This window comes from Cetorhinus maximus, chromosome 3, assembly GCF_964194155.1.
Source record: "Cetorhinus maximus chromosome 3, sCetMax3.hap1.1, whole genome shotgun sequence".
NCBI classification, from domain to species: Eukaryota; Metazoa; Chordata; class Chondrichthyes; order Lamniformes; family Cetorhinidae; genus Cetorhinus; species Cetorhinus maximus.
The window spans coordinates 186,647,112-186,672,305 of NC_135881.1; the positions used below are offsets into that span (position 1 = coordinate 186,647,112).

At 38.6% G+C, this 25,194-nt stretch overlaps 1 protein-coding gene across 5 annotated transcripts in view; it reads right to left on the reverse strand.

The window, feature by feature from the left end:
• The window catches only part of anks6 (ankyrin repeat and sterile alpha motif domain containing 6), a 39,900-nt gene that overhangs the window by 2,926 nt on the left and 11,780 nt on the right, over positions 1 to 25,194 (reverse strand). For 2 of the 5 annotated variants that reach the window (XM_078539411.1, XM_078539412.1), the window contains exons 5-14: positions 23,145 to 23,290; positions 20,337 to 20,565; positions 18,013 to 18,062; positions 16,812 to 17,015; positions 15,326 to 15,503; positions 11,931 to 12,100; positions 10,947 to 11,130; positions 9,341 to 9,408; positions 4,040 to 4,156; positions 486 to 582 (exon numbers count right to left, since the gene is read on the reverse strand). In XM_078539411.1, the coding sequence (XP_078395537.1) occupies positions 486 to 582; positions 4,040 to 4,156; positions 9,341 to 9,408; positions 10,947 to 11,130; positions 11,931 to 12,100; positions 15,326 to 15,503; positions 16,812 to 17,015; positions 18,013 to 18,062; positions 20,337 to 20,565; positions 23,145 to 23,290 (1,443 nt within the window). Of the gene's footprint in view, positions 1 to 485; positions 583 to 4,039; positions 4,157 to 7,662; positions 7,694 to 8,327; positions 8,372 to 8,716; positions 9,409 to 10,946; positions 11,131 to 11,930; positions 12,101 to 15,325; positions 15,504 to 16,811; positions 17,016 to 18,012; positions 18,063 to 20,336; positions 20,566 to 23,144; positions 23,291 to 25,194 lie in introns of those variants that run through there. The other 3 variants (XR_013576247.1, XR_013576248.1, XM_078539413.1) reach the window with 3 other exon arrangements.

The following is a 25,194-nucleotide window of genomic DNA, read 5'->3' on the forward strand; positions in this document are numbered from 1 at the left end:
GCAGATGAAAGCAGAATCTGATAGTGCTTTATGTGGCCCAGCTACATCTGGCAGTGAATGGTTAAACCAACTGTCTACCATATCCATTCAAGACTGAGGAAACCATGGATGCAAAGGTCATAAAAAACTTCCACAAACCATAAACAACATTGTCTACATTACTGTCTTTCTTCCTAGATGAAGAAAGTTCAATTAAAGCAACAGAATTAGGTGTATGCGTGCAGTGACCCTCAACTTCCAGTCTAACCATATCTAGCTTGAAATGCCATTGACATTCAGGTTAATGTGAATCTGGACCTCAGGCAGAATTTTCACTGCAAATTGGACAGCACATGTTGAAAACTAATAGCTTTACAGTTCTTAAATTTTCATAGTTACTCTAATTGTATGTATACTATTCCAACAAAGGTGCAAATTCCTGTGGATTAAGGGCATCACACGTAGTTTATTCATCAACTGCTCTTCATTCAGAAAAAAAAACTTACATTGTAGAAAGTTCTGTTGACGAGTATTGCTCGCACTGCTTCCAAAAGAAGAATGAAAGTTATGAATAGTTTCCTGTAGAATCTGTCTCTCACGTCCCTGTATTTAAGAGAAGACAATATTTTTATTAGTTGTATAGTAATACGTCCGTTGTAACACTGTTTGCAGGCCAAGGAACAGAGGCCTGCATGAGCAGGAGACTAAGGGAAGAAGTTGGACAAGTGGTACAGTTGGTGATGCTGTCAGATGTCCGCTGATGTAAGTTACAACTTGTCTCTCAGTACATTTTGTGGTCTGCTTGATGCAGGCCAAGGGGAAATCACATGGAGTGGGAAGAAAATTCAACATTTTCTCCCTATACTATTTAACTTATTCGTTTTCACTGCTGAGTCAATGTCTCTATCACAAAGCACTATTTTGAGCCTACAAACACAAGCATGAATCTAGTCAGTCACTGCAAACAAAAAGGTAGTTCAAATTAAAGATCACATTCAAATTCAGAATATTTTCAATAGAGATACATAAAAATTAAATGTAATATGCAATTCTAGTCAGATTAGCAACAGATTACAAATTTAGATGAGATTAGATTAGCCCAGAGTTGCCCCTTATGACTTTCAGTCCTTCAAGTGAACTGTTGTCAATTTTCAGCAGCCTGCACCTCGGAAGGAGTAAGGGCTGGAACCCTGAGTGAAACTTGTTCAAGGTTGTTTGGGTACGTATCCTGAAGGCAAGCTTAAAAACAGTACTAGCAACACTGGTAAAAAGGCACCCATCTTTCTTAGCCAGACAGCACAAAAGTTTGACTTAATTTTTTTCTTTGTTTAATGGAAATGCCTCCAATGGTTATAAAGCAAACTCTAACTTCTGGAATTATTAGAAAGTAGTTACCTGTAGTATAAATAAAAATAAATCCTTTCATCTTTCTCAGTATGACGATCAAGGTAAGTGAGCAGCTTCAATACATACCCATGTGTTTAGAATTTGCTTTGTCAAGTGTCCCATCGCACTTAATCACAACTTAGGTCATTGTCAGATAAGGATGTGTTAACCCTCCTGGTCTTTCTTGACCTATCTACATCATCAGCCACTACTGTGTCTCCGTCATCCAGCTGGGTCGGACCGCATTCGTTTGGTTCAATTCTTATCTAATGTCACGAGACTATGCCCCTTTAATTTTGAAAAAATGATTTTCAAACTTTCAACTGATTGGAAATTTTGCAATTTGAAATGTGAGGACAAACTACTTAAAAATGCAAGGCCACCTTTCAAGGCAAAAGTGAAAAAACAAACAAAACACTCGGGTGTGAAGAGAGGGACATTTCTATAATTCAAAGATCCGTTGAAACTTGTCACTGTCTAAGGAAGAGACATTAAAATGCAAACTGCGGGATATTGAAACAATGGATGGCACAAACAAACCCACCCAAATCATATCCATAATCATAGTCTGGGTTATCTTTAGACAGTTGCAAGGGAAAGGGACCAGTACTGGATGTCTGACAAGCAGTCTGATCATTTAGTGACAGTGGAGGAGTCGAGAGATGTTGGGGAGGGACAGCCAGATGTCATCGGAGTACATCTGGAATCTGACTCATTTCCAGATGATGCCAGTGAGGGGACTATGAGGAGTCCAAGGGTAGATTGTTTAGGCACATTAGAGGCAATGGAGGTGAAAGAGAAACCACTGTGGGTGGAACTTTGTTTATGATTAGACAGATAAGAAGCAAACCACATGAATGCAGTCCCATCCAGCTGGATGACAGAGAGGCATTAAAGTTTGTTGGTGTCGTCGGCTGCAGACAGGTCAAGAAAGACTAGGAGGGTTAACACGTCCTTATCTAACTTGTGATGGGACACCTGACAAAGTAAATTCTAACACATGGATATGTATTGAAGCTGCTCACTTCCCTTGACCGTCACACTGAGAAAGATTAAAGGGCTTATTTTTATTTATCTCACAGTAACTACTTTCTAATAATTTCAGATGTTAAGAGTTTAAATTTTATAACCATTAGAGGCATTTTCAATCAAAGAAAAAATTAAATCAAGCTATCTTCCTTTGGTTCTCTACAATGTGGTGTTTGGCTAAGAAACCTGTCCTCAACCTTGATAACATATTTTACCCAGAGGTGGAAATTCCGACCACATTTCCACACCATCCAGAAGATAGCTTATTTCCACTTGCACAATGTTACCCCTGCCTCAACTCATCCTATGATGAGAGCATTGGCCTTTGACGAGATGCTTTTCTCAAGTTGAAATGAACCATCTCTATATTTCAATGAAATCACTCATCATTCTTCTAAATTCCTAGCGGAACAGTTTGAGGGACAAAATGGTTTACTCCAGATCCTATTTCTTATGTTCTTATCTGCTGCTGAAACACTGAAGCCTTTTGTTTCCTCTGAACTGGACTATCCTTTCTGGCTAGCCTCCTATATTCTACTCTCTGAATTTGGGATCATCCAAAACTTTACTGTCAGTGTCCTTACTCGTTCCACTCTCAGTCAGACAACATCTTGATTTTTAACATTCTCATCCTCATTTTCAAATTCCTCCATGGCTTCGCCCATCTCTATCTTGGTGATTATGGCAGCCCATAAACCAAGATGCCAGCATTCCTCTAATTCTGGCTTCTTGAATTTCTCTGATTTTAATTGTTCCACCACTGGCGGCTGTGCCTTAAGCTGCCTCAGTCCCAAGTCCTGGAGTTTCTGCCCTAAACCTCACTTTCCTCCTTAAAATGATCCTTAAGACTTACCTCTGATAAGCTTTTGGCCATCTACCCAAATATGTGGCTCTGCGTCAATTTGCTTTATAAAGCATCTTTGGATGTTTATTTACATTAAAGGTACTATATAAATATAAATACAAATTTGTCATGAAAGTCAGAGGTTAGGTTAGGTGGAACAAATGGAGAGGAAGAAAATTGATGAATAGACCAGCCAATAGTATTAACAATTTGGGATGGTCCAGGGCATCTCTTGTTCCTTTGTAATGTCATTCAGGAAACATCAGCTTAAATTGATTAGCAGTTAACCATCAAGATTCACTCAAGATCTGGAGGTTTGGCGAGAAGCAACTTCACTTCAACATACATTCTGGGCATTACGTGATATGACTCACATTTAAAGGAGAGGATTTTTTTGAAGGATGCATGGGAGATCTTTGGACAAGTGTTATGGGTAAAGAGAAATATAGATGAATGGATAGTAGCTATCTCATAGTTCGTGCTCACGGGATAGTCAGAAGCGCACCACTTATGGAAACCAAGCTTGATCCTGAAGCTTAGGTCTGCAGGAAACTAGGTTGTACGAGATTATGACTGTAATAGTTATTATACTACTGGGGTCTAGTCAGAAAACATGAATTTGGACAAAACACGCAAGCCTGAACCACGAGAAATCATTTAAAATAAATTTCCTGGCACTGTGTTCATTGCACCTTGGTTTTCATGCCTTTGAATAAATATGCCAGAAACAAATGAAAACTAATGAAGTTTTAGCGACCAGAATTTTTTTCACTGGTGTATCGTAGTTATTTCTATCCATACCTTTCCCGCATTTAACTCCGAGATTGCAGCCAAGATCTGTTGCCTTGAGCCATCTGTCTTTACACCCAACTCCTTCAAATCACCATCAGTTAGTGTAAGGAATGCTTCCATATCCACCTGCAAGGACAAGAGCAAGTTCATACCTTTAGACACTTGAGCAACAGACAAATAATGAGCATCTTCCATACAGAATTCTGCTGGGAAATGAACACAATCTTCATTTTTATGATCTTTCGGTAAATCAGAGATCCCCATTTGAGAAGCATTGCTATTAACCAGCATTAAAAAGACATGCTGTGCCCTTGACAGTCAGTTCATTTTTGAAGCAAAACATCAGTTGGAAGTATACAATTTGCATTTCATAAGGTTTCAGGACAAGGGGCAGGGAAGGAAAGAAATCATGATGCTGAAAGATGCTCATTGGGAGAATGAAAACAAGGTTTCTTTCTTTTACATATTGCTTCCAAGTGTGAAGCCAAGCCACAGAGGAAAGAGTGGGCGTCCTGGCAGCAAAATAAAAACTAGTTGCTCGGGCAGACCTACCAGCCGCAGATCCAAAACAAAAATCTTTGGCAAAAATGCGTGGATCATTTTAGGTAGTGGGTTTCATAAAAAATAGAGAAAGGAACTCCCATTTATTGTCACAAAAATTTATTGTATTTATTTAACTTCAACAAAAACCCATAGCACTTTACAACCGAAGAATTACTTCTGAAGTGCAATCACACTTGTTATGTAGGCAAATGGAGCAGCCAATTTGAGCACAGCAAAGTCGCACAAATTGTAAGGCGATATGTGGCCAAATCATCTGCTTTAACAAAGTTAATTGAGGGGTAAATGTTGACCAGGACTCCAAGCTTTTCTTTGATGAGAGGTGTCATAGAATCATTTACATTCACCCGAGGAGAAAGATAGGGTCTTAATTTAACGCATCATCCAAAAGACGACACCGTCTATTATGCAACACACCCTCGGTATTGTGTTTAAGTGTCAGCCTAAGTTAGATACTCAGCTACTGGAGTAAGGATGTCATCAATATGTCATATATGGATGTCATCCCTTTTCGGGATATACAGGGGTCTACCATGATACAGATACAGTACCTAAATCCAGCACCCTCGGTTCAGAGGCTGTGCCGGATTTCAGATAGGACAGTTTGGGCCACGGGCAGTTAGAGTCAAGCCAGGTCGGGTGAGGTCAAGGGTCATTTAGGCACAGGATAGAGCGGCACACAAAGCAGGGAAGATAGTAACTAGTCTGGTGCCACACCATGCCAATGTAGCACCTAACCAAATTGTCCAGGTAAGTTTTTTTTTATTTTACTCAATTAAAATTGATGCCTGGAAGATTATAAAAATATCAGTTTTCGGGTGGCCAGATTTAAGGTACTCTACCTGTATGGCCTTTCACAATTTCCAACCAGAGACAGCAACAATTTGCATAATATTCCAGAGCCCTATAGGCATCCATACAAATTAAACCTAATTTTAATTCACATCAGGGATGGCGGGTAAGTGAAAGAAAGAAGAATGAAAAGGTAAGAATTACAACTCCTTATCTCAAAATGGGTTACAATCTTTGGCAGCAAATCCCAAGGTTGGGATTGGATGAGGAAATTGACAACTAGTGGCTGTGGCTCACTGAAACTACATGCTTGAAGTGCAACATTTCCATAATAGGCGTTTCAGATTGCATATACTGTCAAGTTCAAAAAGAGGATACATTCATTTCTGAAAGGCAAAACCATGGACTCAATTTGGTAACCGACAGAGCGCCCTCAAACTGGAAACCCAGACCGTGTTCTCATAACAAACCCCTAAAGACTTAGGTGGGAGTCACATGAACATGGATAATGGAGCTGTGTATCAATCATAGGTCAGTAAAATGTGTAAAATATTCAAGAAGAATTACACCAGAGAATGGGTGTGTACCTATTCTCTCAAATTTCCTTCATACTAGGTTGAGCATTAGAGAGGGTACAGAGGAAAGTTACCAGGATGTTGCCAGGAATGGAGAATTTTAGCTATGAGGAAAAATGGTTGTTTTCTTTGGGACAAGGAGGTTGAAGTGAAACAAAAAGGAGATTGAGGTGTATAAAATTATGAGGGGCCTAGATATAAATGGGTAGGAAGGACTTATTTCCTGAACAGAGGCATTAATAACCAGGGGACGCAGATGTAAAGTACCTGGCAGGATTAGAGGAGAGTGGAGAACTTTTTTTCACCCAGAGGGTAGTGGGCATCTGAACTCACTGCCTACAAGGGTAGTCATCACATTTTTAAAAATACTTGGATATGCACTTAAAGTGCCGATATCTACGGGCCAAGAGCTGGAAAGTGGAATCAAGCTAGATCAGACAACAGATATGAAGCGCGGTATTGCCTGCTTCTATGTCATACATTTTCTATGATTCTATGCTTGTTGTTGACTTTGGTAAAGCTAATATCTGTGTGCACTGCAGATAGTGATGGATGCTGATCCAATAATGACCCATTGTTGGGGGAGCCTGTAGTCAACTAAGGCAGAGTGACAACATACCAGCATGTCTTCCAAAGAACACAACTAACCAATATTGCTGGCACCAGGGGCATGGTTTAGCAACCATACCATAAGAACATGGAGCTGGAATAGGTCACTCCATCCCACAAGCCTGCTCTGTCATTCAATAAGATCATGGATTATCTGATTGCAACCTCCCACCTACCTCAGATAACCTTTCACCCCCTTGCTGATAAAGGATCTACCTACCTCTGTCTTAAAATATTCAAAGACATTGCTTCCGCTGCTTTCGAGGAAAGGAGTTCCAAAGACTCATTAAGCTCAGAGAAAAAAATTCTCATCTATCATAATTGGGCAACCCCTTATTTTTAAACAGTGACCCTGATTTTAGATTCTCCCACAAGAGGAAATATCCTCCCCATATCCACCCTGACAAGACCCCTCAGAATCTTATATGTTTCGACTGAGTTGCCTCTTACTCTTCTAAACTCCAGCTGAAAGAAGCCTAGCCTGTCCAACCTTTCCTCATAAGACAACCCGCCTATTCCTGGTATGAGCCTAGTCAGCCTTCTTTGAACTGCTTCTAATGCATTTACATCTTTCCTTAAATAAGGAAACCAGAGTGGTACTGCTCATAGGCATCTACAACAGTAAATGCCTGCAAGCTCTACACTTGCTAAAACATAAACAGATGACAGCAATAACAAATTCTAGAGTTAGAGGAACAATTTGGATACACCGTATGGACATTCAATAAAGTACTGAAGAAAGATTTGAAAAAAAACACAGAACATACAGCAAGGCTCTTTTTTTGAAGATTCAATTTGGGCATCAGCATCAAATAAATGCTCTGAACAATTAAATGGTAGTTCAGGTAGCAGGGTTCCTCTTATCTGGTACTGCATATAATTAGGATGGCCATATGAGAACAAGAAGTTGTTGTACAACAAGAACTGTTGTAAAGAGGAGTTCATTTTTAAGCAGTGTTTCCCTTGCTAATTCACTTCAGGCATTGCAATAAATAGAACAAAGCTATTTTCAAATAGTTATACATATTATAAAATACAGAAGGTAATTCCACAGGAATTGCACTGCAAGGTCATTCACCTACAAACACAGACCACTGTGGAAATCCTTCATCAGTTAACCAACAGCCTACAAAAAAAGGGCACCTCTAAATATAACAATACACCTCTAAATAAATTAGAAAAACAATAGCTGACCTTATCACCAGACTTTGAAAATTACATATTTTTGTTGAATTTTCTTTACACCGAATACTGGAACAACAACCAGTAAGGTACAACATTGTAGGGTGCAGTGAATAGATCTGGTTTCATAGAGACACCGATTACTATACTGGCTTGAAGTGCAGTATGGATATAATTGCTCTATTTGTTTCAACAGGGTGAAGGATGTTAGTTCTAGAGAATTGAATGATTAATCACTTGCAAAGTTCTCAGTGGTAGCATTAGCTGTAAACAAAGCTCCCTCTAATTTATTACAACAACATAATAGCACCCCTATTGCAGCAGTGTGACAATTTCATTTACTGCAGTCAGTCAACCTTGTGGCTGGCCTCAATGATAGTTTTGAATATCAAATTAGAGACAGTTATACCAGGCCTTTTAACAGTCATCAGTAATTGTGTCTTTCTGCTTTCAATTTTAGATTGCTTAAGAGAAAAGAGAAAATGGGTTCATCATAACCAATTCTGTAAATACGTACTAAATGAAACAGTCACAAGAACAGACTGGATAGACATTCTGTCCAAGGATGAATTACTTACCATCGGGTTATTTTCACAGCTAGAGAGAGAATTAAAGTGGAAGACTGCAGAAAGACAAGAGAGAGAAAATACAGAAATAGGATATTATACTCCATTAGTCCAGTGGACTATACACAGAAATGTGCAAAAACACGGCTGCAAGAGTCAGAACTGACAGAGAATCACAATTATCAGAATAGTTTAAAAAGACTCCCTCTAGAGGTTGAAATTAAAAGGAGCACATAAAACTGAGACCAAGCAAAATACGATTAAACAATTGGAAGCAGGACCATGACCAACATTCAAAGGGTCTATTTGTCCTGTTCACTAAAATTCCATTGAAAAATTAAGGAAACAAAAGAAGTTTTGGAAATATTTTTAAGAAAAAAAAGTAGTGCAAGAGTGAGTACCTTACTGACAAGCTCAAAACCAGCATTGGCAGACGTTTCGAGAGTTGGCTGCATTCCTGCTGCATCTGAGCTAGGGAGTGGCCTGTGATCCAAGGAAATTTAAGGAAGGAAAAAAGCCAAAGATTTTCTGTTGATGATAATAATAATAGTTGAGGAAAGCTTGATGGGGTTCAAAAAACAAAAATATAGAAATTAAATCTACTTAGGTAATAAAACGAAAACTGATGATAAATTGTAAGCACCACAACCAAAATGTCCTTGAGCTTTTCTTCAATCTTTCCAGCACTGATCCCAGTCTACTTGTGTAAAGAAGTTATTTACATAGTTTAACAAGGAAAATGTTTTAAGAAATAGCAGTTGAAATTATATACAGGATACAAATGAAGTAGAAAGTAAAGTTTCTAGTTTATGCACTTTGGAAAGGAATACAGCCCATGTCACAGTTGATCTCACAAAATAAAATGTTTTATATAATGGAGATAAATGTATTTCCTCTTTTATTTCCTTCTTGCAGAATGGAGTGTTTAAGTATACCAGGAAAGTTTCACGAGTTAAAATTCTACAAGACTTTAAAAGATATGCAGCATGTCATTTCTGAAGAAAATTAAACAATATTGGTATTACCTCTTGTTCCTCAAATATAGGTTGATATTTTTCCAGTGACAACCTTTTTAGAATACTGGATAATTCATCTGGAGAGAAAAATAATAAATCATACCTGTGATATCAGCTGATATTAGTCCAAATAAGTAAGTATGATTTAAAGTATGTTGGGATTTGGTCATGAACCCAGTAATGTCTAAGGAGGAGCTTGTTGCGAACCCTATTTGGATTCACATAAAAGACAAGCCCTAAATAAGATACAACATTTTTCACACAGATTTCAGCACCCAATAAAGAAAACACAAGGACTATATTTAATGGCATCCAAAATCATACCTTCATAGGATGTGGTAAGTATGATTTTAATGCACTCTGGCTGTTTGATGGGCTGTTACCACTGCAAACAAGCAGAAGAATTCAAATTCAAGTGATCGTAACATTTAGTTTGAGGCCAAGAAGCTGGATTCTGACTTATTGCAAGGGTGATGGAGCACAGAAGTAGGGAATTCTTGTAATAACTGTACAGAGTATTGGTGAGACCACACCTAGGCTACTGTGAATAGTTTTGGTTTCCTTACTTGAGGATTTATTTGCATTGAAAACAGTTCAGAGAAGGGTCATTGGATGATTCCAAGGGTGAAGGGGCTATCTTTTGTAAAAAGCAGGTTGGCCCTAAACTAATTGGAGTTTAGAAGAATGAGAGGTGATCTTATTGAAAGATGAGATTCTGAGGAGGCTCAACAAGGTAGATGCTGAGAGGATGTTTCAACTGGTGAGGGCATCTAAAATAAATGGGGGTGGTGGGTGGGGGGGTGGGGAAACAGTTTCAAAATAAGGGGTCATCCATTTAAGACGGAGGTGAGGAATTTCTTCTTTCAGAGAAGAATCTTTGGAGGCTAGGTCATTTAATATATGCGAGGCTGAACTTAACAGATTTTTGATCTACAAGTCAGTCAAGGGTTACAGGGGGCAGATAATAAAGATGGAGGTAAGACCACAGTCAGCCAGCCATGATCTTGTTATTTAGCAGAGCAGGCTCGAAATGCCAAATGGCCTACTCCTGCTGTTATTTCTTATGTTCTTATCTAAGCCAGGGTTATCTTCATATTCCAGGATGATCCTAGAATAGTGATCAGTTCTAAAAGAGGAAAGCAGATCAAGATAGTGCTGTACTTGGTCCAGCTGGGTCAAGCAATGAATGGCTAAACCAGTTGTCAAATGTTAATGTTCAAGTCTGTGTCCCTTGGACTAAGGAAGTAGGGTTGGAGTCCATACCAGGAGCAATAACTAGGGCAAGAGAGAGCAATGGACTTAATGGGATAAGGACAGCAAGGTGGCGGGGGGTGGTGCACAAGGGTGTGATTGAGCAGATCAGTACCTGCAAAAATGCTATTACATCACTTTAAAAAGGTACATTAATCTTTCATTGTCATGGGTATTAAATTAGTTCTTTAGAAGTACTACCTTTCATAACTGTCAACAGTTGATTTATAAATTGTAATTATAGTGTTAAGTGTGTATCATTAAGATTTGTACCACGTTTTAGCCCAGAAATCTGTTATCTCTGCCAAATCCTCCTGCTGGAAGGAAGTAGGGGAAAAATTCCCTCCTTGCACACATGACATACCTTCATCTGTGAGGGTTCCACTGCTGGACCCACCACTGCTCTTAGACTGCTGATGTGAAGATAAGGACAGCGATGATTCTCCTTGGGGACTTTTAGGGGTGGGGGACGGTGATGGAGTCAGAGTAGGAGAGGTGCTTTTTGAATTCGACGATGTACCAGATGATGGACGCTGCTTCCCACATTTCTATATTACCAAAAGAAATAATTTATACAATTTTACACTTGGGTAATTATGGAATGACAACAGTTTGCATGTGCAAGTGCACAAATATTCTACTGTCCTGTTGTGTCAAGCAGCCTACATTTATCAATGCTGTAGAATATGAACATAAGAAAATGACAGACCAATTGGACCGTCAAGCATGTCCCACATTCTGATGCCAAGAGCAAGATCACTAGACAATTCCTTCCCCATCCTCCAAGCCATGTAATCTGCTGTGAAGAGTCAAAGAAGAAAATAAAACAAACAGATCTGATACAAGAGTAGGAAAACTCTGGAAAATACCTCTCTACTTCCTCAGGCAAGGACATCACAATGATACACATCAAAACTCAGTAAATAATTCACAGCTCAATGCATTTTTAATTTGCAAAGCTGAAGGGCAAGGAGCACTTGTGAATTTGTATGCTTCACCTTTTGCCAATTGGCATAAAAATAGTGTGGCTAGCATAGCCCTTTTCAAAGAGGAAATAAAGTGACCTTTCAATGTAGATTACATTCTTTTTTCTTGCCAAAGGAGGTAAATATATATTACTGCAACTCCATGGCCATTCCACTGTCTAACAGTTACTAAAGCAGAAACTGTTGAACCAAATTTCTGATTCTGTAATAATCTGGATGCTGAGAAGAACAAAGCTACAAGCGTCATTTTAAGAATATGGCCATTATTGTTACGGCACATAAGACCAAATGTTGCACCATTCAAATTGTCATCTTCACAATTCCCCAAGACTGATTTTTAAACCAGGACTAGAACAAGTTACCTGTGCAATGCAGTTACTCACAGTTGGCGAGGCTGCCAGTTCAGGAAGGCTAGCTTCAACAGAAGTTGGATGAGGCAGAATCTCAGACCGGTTTGTTTTTAATTCAGGTAAACCCGCTGCTTTCCGCCTTTGGGCTGCAATTTGTGACAAAACACTATCTGAACTTCCTCCTGCAAATTAAAAGAAAATAAACAAATACATATTTTTCTGATTAAATTCCTAAATTGCTGCTAAGAAGGAGTCATTGAGTAGAAGGTTACAGGGGTGTCCCAACTAAAACCAAATCTCAGCCATGCTGTGCAGAAAGCCACTGAAGGCAGGTAGTGGAAAAAAAAACTTAACTGAGCAGTCATTGGCCTATTTTCATAAGTTCCAGCAGCCCAAGAATGGCAATAACTGGAAGTCAGTTGCCCATTTTACTCATGCTCCCCTGGCTGAAAAGGCTATTGTCAACTTACAGCTGTCCTAACAATAGTATCCTTTATCCAAAACCCTCGGGGCTGACTGCATTTCAGATAATTTCAGTTTTCAGATATCATATATAAATGTACATTACAATAGCTTAAGCTAGCTATACTCTAAAGTAAATAAAATGGCTAAAGTAAGATGCAAGATTGAATAATAAATACAGGGTAGTGTAATAAGTTTCTTTCTGACACATCCACCATTAAAAAATATCACAATGTAAACAGTGCAAACAACTAGACTTTCACACTAAAGAACGATGAGGTTCAAAAAAGTGCGATTTTTGGATGGGTTCGGTTTTTGGATTTACGGGTAAAGGATACTCAACTTGTATCAACAGAAGCATAACTGGTCTATGCTTCACCCTTTCCCAAAGATTCTTTTAAAAATAAGTACCTGATATTTGTCATTCTGCAATCTCTGAGAATCCACTTAAGTAAGAAATCCCTAAATTGTTTGAACCTATGGTTTTGCCAGCCGACCCTGAAGTACATCCAATTCCACCCACTCCAGGTGCTTTATTCATTCAAGTATCCAGGCATCAAGGGGGTAAGAGCAGGAGAGATTCCTGGTCAGCCATGTGATGAAAAGAATGTTGGAGCATCTACCATCACCATCCATAGCTCCAGACTACAACATGGATATTAAAAGTGCATTCTGTCAGCGCAACTCAAACTCCCAGTTAACTGTATCACACCTGCACTATCCAGACATCAACTCTGCAGTTTTGCTGCTTCTATTATAGCTATCATTCGGACCATCTAGTTAGAAGGTTTAATTTATGAACATAACAAGTAAAATATATTTCCATCAACATCAAGAAAAATAGACTACCGATCTCATCTGAAAATATAGGTAACAGATCCAAGCTCTGATTGGTAACTTCCTGAAGTTACTGAAGTTTTCTTCATCCAAACCTCTGAGGCAATTTTTTGGCAAGGCCGAGATTTTAATCTTTAAAAAGAAAACCCTCCCCAACCTCGACTTAAATGCTGGCTTGGGCGCTTGGGCCCTAAATGTAGACACACAAAAGGTGTTCACCTGTTTTGATCAATCATGGGCATCCAAGTCCCTTAGGAACTGGCTCCATCCTTGGGATCTATACTTAGAACAGACATATTATTCCACTAATATTGCTCAAAACCTTCAATTCTGCTCATTTAAGAAGGTTCATCATCAGAGGAAATTTAGCCTACAAATCCTGGGAGAAGTTGGAAATTTAAAACCAGCTGCACTTGGAATCATATGCCCTGGCTAGCAAATTGTGGAACAAAGCTTCAGTTGTCCTCTATTCTAAATCGCTTACAATAACCTTTATATTTAAGGCCACTCAGCCACTAGAAACTGTGTAATTATATCTACCCTGCCCCATCCTTTAATAACTTTAACCACTTCTGTAATTTTCATTGCTCTAATGAGATCATCACAATTTATCATGCCTTTCTTTATATGTTTTAATGCATTGAACCCAATGAGTTGGTTGGATATCTCAGAAACTGTTTACAAAAACTGACAACTGCAGAAAACTAAAGGATAACTATCTTCTCTTTACATTGTTCAGGAAGAGGCAAGTCACCTGGGCAAAAAAAAAAAATCAATCTTCATTTACAATTTTGTCCATTCATAGTGGATGACCAACCCTAATTCTCAAATTGAATTAAGGGTCTGTATCTCTCTCCAATATCATTACATGGAGGCTTATTCTGTTAAACTACACACACACACACACAAAACACACACACACAACACACACACACAACACACACACACAACACACACACACAACACACACACACACACACAACACACACACACACACACACACACAGACACACACACAGACACACACACAGACACACACACACGTTTTTGTGGCCTTTAAACTTCATACTACTTCTGATAATAGTCACTATTTGCACTAAAATCAATTATTCAATTTAAATTAGGATGCTTAAATAACACAATAGTAATTTAGTGCTTAAATTGAATTGGATGATTTGATGGATTAATGGTTCAAATACTTAAGTTGTCATAATTAGCTGCTTGAGGTTAACAGTGGAATGTTTCATTCACTAATCACAAATTAGTCGTTGTACGTTTAAACACAATCCTAAACTGCTTCACGACTGTGTTAACAGCATTTTTCTAACTAAGTTGTTTTTAAATGTCACAATGTATTACACATGGTCACTACTGTTCAATGTACGTTCTAGATAAATGTATTACTAAGGAAGCTCAAAGGTATACTTTTGAAACGCACCCCAACGTAGCTACTGCAAACACCAAATATTTACAGAGTAAAATGAGCACATTGTAAAAACTCCATCCATTGAAGTAAATTATTTTTTAATTTTTTCCCAGTTATGGGCAAAGTACAGAGTACCAGTATAGAGACTAGAAAAGCTGTGATTGGTCTTACAGCAGAGAAGGTTAAGGACAGGTTAACATCATTCAATTTTGAACAGATATTTGAGTGAGAGTAAGGACAAAGTGTCCACTGGGAGGAGGATCAGAAGTGGAGGAAGGAGGTTCAACATCATTGGCAAGGGAACCAGAGGTGAGATGAGGACATTTTTTAAAAAATATATATGTAGCAGGGCTATGGGTTAAGGTCAGGCAAGTAAGATTAAATGGACAGTTCTTTCAAAAAGTTAGCACCTGGATAATGTGGAAAATGGTCTCTTTCTGTCTGCAAGATTCCATGATTTTTCTGGAGTGTGTTACACTAAAGGTTTGAAATGTTGCCCTTGCTGACAAGTACAAAAATTGGCTTGAAATGACCTTCATCTTTTAAAAAAAGATGGATTGCAGAACTCAAACTGCTAGAGCCAATTTAATCTCAACAGATTGACTATCCACTCTGACCACTAGAAGGCACTCGATGTACACAAAAAATTGCTTTTAAAAGCTGACAAGAAAATCCCTCTCACCTGAACGATTATGTGATTCACTGATGCAATGTCTACTTATGCCAACCACACCATTAGATCCACCAGAGGAATGAGGAGAATAATTGAAATGCCCTGAATTTGGAGGAGAAGCTGGGCTCCTGGTAAGATTTGTAATAGGAGGAAGTTTAACAGATCTCCCCATTCTGCTGACAGAGGTCTGAAACAAAAAAATGGTAAATGGTAAGTCAACATAAATGTTTGTAACATTTACTGTACACATTTTCACGTATTCTAAAATTCAATGCTATCAGAATAAAATCCATTTTTGGGGGAAAGCTCTTTTAAGAAGGCCATCATATAGAAGTAAAAAGACAAACTTCCACAAAATGTTTAAATGAATTATGATGCTCAAGTATCTTAAATGAAATAAAACAGAAATGATATGCTGTAGATAACGATTTTCAAATTTTGACAGAGATAGAGGGCTAGAAATTACTGTCAGTGCTATTGACATGTTTAAAGTGTTTGAACACAGCTATTCTTAACATAGGCATTAACCAATTCATTTTTAATAGGTTAAAACTTTTGTTAAAATCCAAGAATGTGAAACAAATACATTAGGCATTTACCTTCTAGCACACAACCATAATTGTTAGCCTAGAGTTGAATTATATGAATACAAATATCTCACCTTTTGACTGTCCTGAAATATTTTAGTCAGCTGATCAACTGTACACAATGTCTACAGAAGATACCTAGTTTGTGCGAGTTTAATAAAACTCATGCACTTACAATGGTCTTTTGCTTATTGGTAGGCACTTTAGGAAAGTATTTATCTGGTGTGGCCAGTGAGGAATACTCATTTGCTTACCAAAATATTTGAAACCAATTAAGTTGCAAGTGAATTAAAGTTAATCTGTTAAAAGAAAATAAAACCACATGGGACATACTGAATATTCAGTTTACTACATCTGATGCTTGGGCTTCAAACAATGTTTTTTCTACTGAAAGCTGGAAAAATTAAGATTTACAATGAAACTTGAGTGGAGACCAATAAACCAAGATATAGCAATTTGGAAATATTTTCACACTTGCCCACAGAACAAAAGTTCAACATGATCCAGTTGATTGGAGTTAGTGGCTGGAATTTGTTCCCACCTTAGTCATTTTAGGTTTCAAAATAACCCACCAGTGGGATATAAGTCATTTCACACGATTTTTAGCTAAACAACCATTTTATTCCATGTGCTGGATTCAGTAAATTACATGCAAATATTTTAAGTGAAAGTTTTAATGATTGACAGACTGATGGTCCCCGTGAAGCCAGTTCCTTGCTCTCAAATGTCATTTGTTCAGAGTTAGGTTAGCTCCATTAGAAAAATATTTTAAAAAACAGTACTAATAGCGCACATGCTAAGGTCCCTATATACTCAAGTTTGCAGCAACCTCCATTAATACCGACTGAAAGGCTTAACCCAGCACGCATGTGTATTAGATCTTAATAAAATAATAAAAATAATCTTACAATGTCAGAATTTCCACTGCTGTTTAAGTTGGGTCTTGCATGCCGGCGAGGCATAGATAGCCCGGTATGCTCCAATTTTCCTTCTTTGTTCATTCGTGTCCTGTCAGAGCTCCATAGCTCAAAGTTTGATGGAGGCAAAAATGGAGGAATAACTGCTTTTAACTTGTCACTGGGAAGACGAGTGAAGGGTGCACCATTTCGCAACTGTAACAGAGGGATGTCTTCAACAGAGGCACAACCAACACTTTTATAGCTTTAAAACTCCCTCTGAAGTAGATTGTATGCATTTTTACATTTAGCTAACAGTGCACATTAAAGATCCAAAAAACACAGCATTACTTCACTTGCTCAAATTTTCTCTCCAGGTCCTTCTCAATTCTTGACTGTGCAGTAGAACAGTCTTCCACTTTGTTGCAATCTCACCATGTTAAAATCAAGACCCATGAGAGTCTCATACACTACTTCATTTTTTCCCCCAGTAGCTCAAAACTGGAGAACTTCTTACATCCCCTCAGTCATCCTGTTCCTTAAAAGCTTCAAGCTTTGAAACCTTGGCTTGGTGTCAATCACTAGTTCCTGACTCACCAAGCCTTCTCTCTCCTACCTCGACAACTATTTATGGACCTTGTTCATTCACGGATTTCTTAATTTAAAAAGGAAGAGAGCTGGACGTAAATTCAATTTGGAAAAACAGACAGAGGACCTTCTCTGATTTTGGAGAGTCTCAACCTAAGATCCAGTGTCATAGTCACTACACCAAATTTGTAATCTCATTCAGGAAATCCACAAGAATGACTAAAATGTGGAATGGACACCTACAACAATGCACTGTGGGAAATCTTCTGAAGTTGGGACAAAGAAGCATCTTGGGCAACAATATTAAGAGTTTTGGCATCTAGTGCCAGCATTGAGCACAGCAATTGAAGAGGGACAAAAACTGCAAAGTTATTCTATTTGCAGAAGTGTCATTCTCAAAGCAAACTGTAAAATTTTAAAAAATAATTTACTTGTCAGTTACAATATGGCAACATCCAAAATTGTCAGTGATTTTCTTTTAGTAAGTTCTATATATTAACTTTTATAACGCACATACAGCAGTAGGATAAGCAACCACATCATTGTTGAAAAATTCAACCTCATTTTTACTAATGTAAAAAGTACTGAAAAGAATGATCACCCTATGTACAAATTCATAACCTACCATTGTTGTGAGAAGAATGTCATCTTTTCCTGCAGCAGTATTGTCAAGCCCTGAATTCAACAAGACAAAAAAAAACATTGAATTGTGTCATGTCTGATGCTGATTAACTCTGGTACTTCGTTTATTCTTTAACCGGTGACCTAGTACAAATCAAAAAAGAGGCATACCAAAATATAATTATTAGAAATATTAATGGGAAATCTAGCCCCCAGAAAATTTTCAACATTTCACTCATTTTAATTTCATTATTTCAACTGCTATATAGTGCTCCAATTCAAATGATATAAAAGTGCTGGACACACAACACAGCAGCAGTTCACTTTGCCCAGTGCTGACAATGTATTTTTTCTTTTATTCGTTCATGGGTCGTGGGCTTCACTGGCTGGACCAGCCCCACTTGCCATCAAGAAGCAGTGGTGAGCAGCCTTCTTGAACCACTACAGTCCATGCGGTGTAAGTACACCCACAGTGCTGCAAGAAAGGGAGTTCCAGGATTTTCACCCAGCGACAGTGGAGGAACGGCAATACATTTCCAAGTCAGGATGGTGAGTGACTTGGAGGGGGAAACTTCCAGATGGTTTTGTTCCCATCCATCTGCTGCCCTTGTCCTTCTATATGGCAGTGGGTTTGACAGGTCCTGTCGAAGGAGCCTTGGTGAATTCCTGCAGTGCATCTTGTAGATGGCACACACTGCTGCTACTGTGCGTTGGTGGTGGGGGGAGTGAATGTTTGTGGATGTGGTGCCAATCAAGCGGGCTGCTTTGTCCTGGATGGCGTCAAGCTTCTTGAGTGTTATGAGAGCTGCACTAATCTAGGCAAAGGGGTGTGTGGCGGGGGGAGTATTCCATCACACTCCTGATTTGTAGATGGTGGACAGGCTTTGGGAAGTCAGGAGGGGAGCTACTCGTCACAGAATTCCTAGCCTCTGACCTGCAGCAGTCACAGTATTTATATTCATGTCATTATCTAGCAAGACCACAGGGAATGGCTGTTTGACAGCATGATACAGAGGATTGGAAAACTATGATGATTAAACAGGGTAGGTCACGTTTGTTGTTTCTTAAAATAATTGCACGCAGACGAGGAAGGTCCTTGCAAAGAGGCAGAGTCTCCAAAACCAGGACAAGAACTGCCAACGGTTACACTACTTATAGTTGCCATTTCCAAAACAATAAGCTTGGTGTACATGTGCTGGTTATTTTGTGTGGTAGACTTTTTTAAAAACTCAACCGTGCAGCTGTTAACTTCAGAAGAACAAATAAGTTGTCTGTCTACATCTTTAAACCATCTCAACATGACCTAGAAGGACCACCGACTTCAGCCTGAAGCCAGCCAAGTTATCAGCCTTCAAGCACTGTATTACCATTAATTTTACTGGACTTTAAATTCCCTCATGGGGGAAATCTAGAACCAGGGATATAGCTTCATAAAAAGCAGTCACTCATTTAAGATAAGAGGAGGAATTTCTTTTCTCAGAGGGTTGCGAATCTTTAGAATTCACTACCCGAGAGCTGAGGAAGCTGAACCATTGAATGCAATCAAAGCCGAGATAGACTTTTAAACTATCGGGGAGTCAAGGGTCATGGAACAGCCAGGAAAGTGGAGTCCAGGACAAGATCAGATCAGCCATGATCTTACTGAATGACAGATCAGGCTCAATGGGCTACCTATAGCCCATTCCTGCTCTTATTTCTTAGGAGGTAGGGATATTATTCCACTAGTTTGTGCGAGATTCAAACCCAAGTCTCAGAGGTGAAGTAATATTGCATAAACTCACTGCAGCATCTAGCTCTCATGTTCACTTAGGCATTTTGGGCAACAATTCCAAAACAAAAATGATTATAGGGTCTTGGGGTGAGGTGGGAAAAGAAACTATGAATTTTTTTAAAGAAACGAAACAGTACTACTTAGGTCAGAGATTTTTTTTTTCCATCCACCCCATTTACCCACCTTCTCAACACATTGCCAATTAACTTCTTCCCAAGAAACATATCCATCATATTGCCTGCTTCACTAACCATCCAGTAGCTCACTGCATAACTCATACCCTCTAGTTAAAAAAGATATGCATGGGAAGAGCAAGGATTTGTGAATGCAACACTTGGATAAGAAACAAAGCAACACGATTCGCATTAACAGGTACCCCAAGCATTACTGAACATGTACTTAACCTGTAGCAGCTTTATTATCTTGTTATTGTAAATTTTAATTAACTATGACAGGTTTTAAGTGTAGAATTAAAGCAGAAATTACTAATTGCAAGCTTTATCATTTATTTTTCAGGCATCATACAAACATTTATTTTGAAAAATGCATTTCCTTACCACTGTCCTTTCTTTTTGATGCCCAAGCCAAAGACGAATCAGTACTGGCTGTAGACATGATTACTGCTGAATGATTGCAGTCATCCTTCAGGCTAGCTTTCATCGTTATATCCAGTCCTACCTCCGGTTCATTGAGAAAGGGGGCAAGCCGGTTTGTGGAAAAGCCATGTCTGAGTGTCCTAGTCAATTTTAGTTTACGGAATCTGTTGGACATTCTGTTCCACCAAGACTGCACAGAATAGAGAAAACATAATTTCAAGTAACCAGCAGTCAATTAAGTAGTAAGCATCAAATTAATCAACTGAATTGTGCTGTTGCAGATGTTGTGTTCCAGTCACCGATCAGAAAAATGCTTGCCTGTACCGATTCATAGAAGTTTTACATTTGGCCTTATGCTGAATTTGTGGGCACTTCAGCTTGGCAAAACTGGCACAGCATCTACCACATTTTGGGTAGTTTGCTCACAGCATCCCTAGTAGAAACTCCACACCAATAATTTTAGACAGCTTTTATATTAGAGCCTTGTAAATGATGGGCGACTGCATCTACCAGTTTGTCATTATTAATCTTTGAATCATGGGGTGTGCTTCAGAGGAACCACTGGCATATCAATACAGAACGAGCATTTCCCACTTATGATGCCAAATTCTTAAGGTGAAAGCCCTGTATTTGGTTACTCGCTTGTCCCTCTATAAAGCTTGCCATTATTTACTTTGTTAACAAGGCCCATTACACTCCCTCCCCAACCTTATAGCTCACAGTGGGCTCAGTGGATATTAGGTTTGGAAGCAAACTGTCTTATAAACAGCCATCTAGCCTAAGTATAGACACAAATACCCTTAACAATATAGACAAAAAACATTCTAAAAAGCGTTAGTTCAGAATTTCCATACCTTAAACAATTTAAACCCATTTTTGCTTGACATAACATTGACAGTCACTTCATCCCAGTTTCACAGGAGCAGGAAAAGAATCTGTCACAAATGTAAACTGAATTCATTAATGGCTAAAACTCACTAACCCTTTGTTACATGGTTGCCAAGTGATATGGACGGTGCAATGCAGTGGATCCACAATAGAACTGCAACTTGCATAAGAGAAACCTTCTGCACCTAATTAAATGTTCAGTTCAAGCTCCAGGACTCGAGGCAAAAAAGCAGGCTTCCTTTTTGCTTAAGGGATAAATTCTGTGTTTATTATATTATGCAAGTTATTGCTAGTTGGATAAACTCAGCTGTGAGAGAAGGAAAATGGCAGCTGACAATTTTGAATTATTTGAGCAATTTGACTGGTTTGTTTTGGTGCAGTTGCTGGTTGCAGATTACTGGATGCTGTTTGGATGATGTTTGGCTGCTGTTGGTTAGAAGCTTTTCAATCTGTCTACTAGATGGAACCGGTTTTCATTGCTTCCATTTAGTAAATGATTAACTTGGATGGTAGCCACTTCAGGTAATGTGATTTTTTTGACCAAGTGATACGATATTTTTCAGATGCACACTAAGGTGTGATGCCCTGGATTTAGTGGAAGTGTGCATATGGCAGCTGAACAGATTGGAAAAAAGTTTGAGGAAAATGATAAAACCCATCTTTCAAGAACCAAACTGTGTTCCTCACCCACTGCAGACAGATAAAAGTTGTTCCTTTTACATACCAGTTATACAAGTCACCCATCCATATATGTAACAAGATGGTTGGGGAGGGTGGGGGGGGTGCAGTGGCAGGGGCAACCTGGAACCCTGTGGCTACAATATTCTTTTATCCAATATAGCTGGTCAGGGATGGGGAGCAAGTGGCAAGGTGGTTCAATTGTGTTAAAAAAAAAGGCAGTGTGTATCCTTTGGGGTTAAACCTAAAAGGAAGTGTAAATCACAAAATAAAAACAGATTATCTGGCCACTATTATTGCTGGTTGTGGAAGTTTGTGGGCATAAATTGACAGCCACGTTTCCTGTATTACAACAGTGACTACACATCAAAAGTAGTTCATTGGCTTTAAAGTGCTTTGGGACATCCTAAAGTCATGAAAGGAGCTTTATAAATGCACATCTTCCTTTAATATTCCTGAAGAATGACAAGAGTGACTATGAAAGTGGGACAAGTCCAACCTAAACATAAACACATAGCTATATTAACAAATTGTGTACAACGAAACAACCTCTTGTATACAATTAGTGATTGCCTATCAAGTTACTTCAGATATTGTTCAAAAGTTGATTTTTTTTTGTATAAAATTATCTAGCTACCTCAATGGCTTCTTTGCTTTTGCTGGATATGAATGAAATCATAACTGGGTAGTTAAGATCCTTATCAGAAAAGTCTTTAAGAACTATTAGAGAAAGATAAAGCTGTTCATTGTCATTTGCTTCCTCTGAGCTTGTAAATTTGACCTGTCCAAGTGATTTATAGGCAGCTGCCAATCTACAAACCCCCCTTAAGAAACATTAATTAATCACCAACATCGCAAGTTGACAGTTCACTATTAGGATGTGACCACATTGGGTCAGACCAAAGTAAACAGAATTCCACCTTAGCAGAATAGTGTGTTACACAGTATAATGTACTTATGGTAAGTTCATTTTCTATAATAAAAGTAACACCATAGGAGATGATATGAAAGCTAGCATGAAGAATACATAATCAATTCGATGTCACAGAAGATCATTAGTATCTGCAAAGCAAGAAAAGACCATCATTCTCCTTGGCTAGTCAATAAAACAAGGGTGAGCTAAGTTAAAGGAGAGTTTCTTTTTAAAACTCACAAAACAATAACACTGCAAAAAAACTTGCATGGTTCAAACAATTATTATACCTTTAATCCCCCTTTGTCTTCTGGAGGTACAGGAATGTTTAAAGACATTTTACTTTTTGAGCGAGGCATCGTCTTGGATTTTGGTTTGCTCTTCTCTTTATCTACTTGCATGCAAACGGACGCCAGAAGCCGCACAAGTTCTGTATCTAATGGAGAGTAAAACATTTTTGCCATAGCAGAAAATAGTTTGCTTTTGCACATTTAACCAGTCATTTAGAACCAAGATTGACAAATTTGAAAATTAAGAAGAATTACTTGAATGCAATTAGTCTACATTAAATCTGAACTTGGATTTTCAGGTGAAGTGATAATGTTCTAACAAACCACATGACTCCAAGATTTTTTGTTGGTTGCCTGCAACTTAATTGACCAATGAAGGCATGATCTAGGGTTTTGACATCAACAGGAAGGAGGAGTAGGGCAAGCAATAGGGATTATTGTGGTGGGAAGGAAAGTGCCTTGGTGACTAATTAGATGTGTGAAAGGAAGGCTATATGAAAAATCAAGCAGTGCGTTAAGGCTCATCACTTCAAGTCCAAACTTTTTGAAGGCTTTTATTAATCTCCACATCATCAAAAATAAATTAGACCACACCCCTCATCCTCAACACTCCCAACAACACCTCTACCTCATCAAACTAAACTGGATTTCTGCACATTTACACTGCTTTCAGCGGTTTTCATAAGATCTTTGACCAATTGTCTCTTATACTTTTTTGGCTCTCATGCTATGTGAACGCACAGCCAAATACTTGATCTTATTTGGAAAATAGAGACCACCCCCAAGATAAGTGTACATGTAGAAGGGACACCTATTGAACACATCGCTCTTGAAACAGCAGTAAGGCAATCTTATTGACTGTGACCTCCCAATCACAATATCCAATATGTGCTGAATTAAATCATATGGCAAAGTAGGGGAATGCCTGTTCAGGCATTTTTTGAAAGCATTGCAATCTTTCTCTATACAGATGGTGCTGCATTGTTGGAAGACTCACATGCAAATCTATTGTACTTCATCTACCATCTTGAGCAATGATCTAGTGAGGCATGGTAATTGGGACGCTGAGAGCTTAAAGAACAAATCTAAAAGGTAAATAGGATACAAAGATCCACGTGCTCTAATTATGGATTCATTTTGCAATACCCAGATACCTTAGGGTCCTGGTGTATATAAGCTTCAGCGAAGATAAAGTTCACATCTCGAACACCCAAATAATAGTAACATTGGAAGGAACAGAAGATTACAGGAAGAGTAGCCACTCATTCCCTTGAGTCTATTCTGCTACTCAATTCAGTCATGGTTGATCTTTATCTTAACTCCATCTACCGCTTTGGTAGCGTGACCTTTATCACCCTCGTCGAACAACAGGGCTATCCCTCACGTGAGGGGAAATTCATAGCGTATGATGGTCAGATTCCTTTACAGCACTTAGTCGGCAGACTATTTGTTGCTCGACTATTCAATCAATTTGATGTTCTTGTAAAAGTGGTGGATTGATGTGACTATTACCTATTCTCTCCACCCTGTTGGTTTCCTTGGATATCTCCTGGCTTATCCTCGTCAGCGCTACAAAAGGACTTCTCTGAACTGACTGCAACGGTTCAAGTGAACGTTTACAGCTAAAACATTAGCACCTGATAGAGAAAGACAAGTTAATCAACTTGTGCATTTTAACCCTTTACCTACAGTGTCTGGATATTTAATTAATCATATGTACCAACTGATGTTAAGTAACTTAAAAATGAAACAGCTGTTTCTTTGGAGATCTAAATTGCAATTGAAAGACAGGTTGAAACTGGTAAAATGGCTGGTTTCACCCAATGAAGCACCAGTAATAACACTATAACCAGCTGGAGGGTCCCAAAGCCATGGCTCTCTGCTTTGCCACATCTCATAAGGCTTTCTGAAAGTTTTTTTTTTAAAAGCCATGCTTTTCAATCACCTCCCACTGTGTTACCCTCCTTTCTCTCTCTCACTTAGTATCAGTGCTTTGCATTTCTAATGGTAAGCCAGTTATAACAAAATAGATCACATACGGCTAATGCTG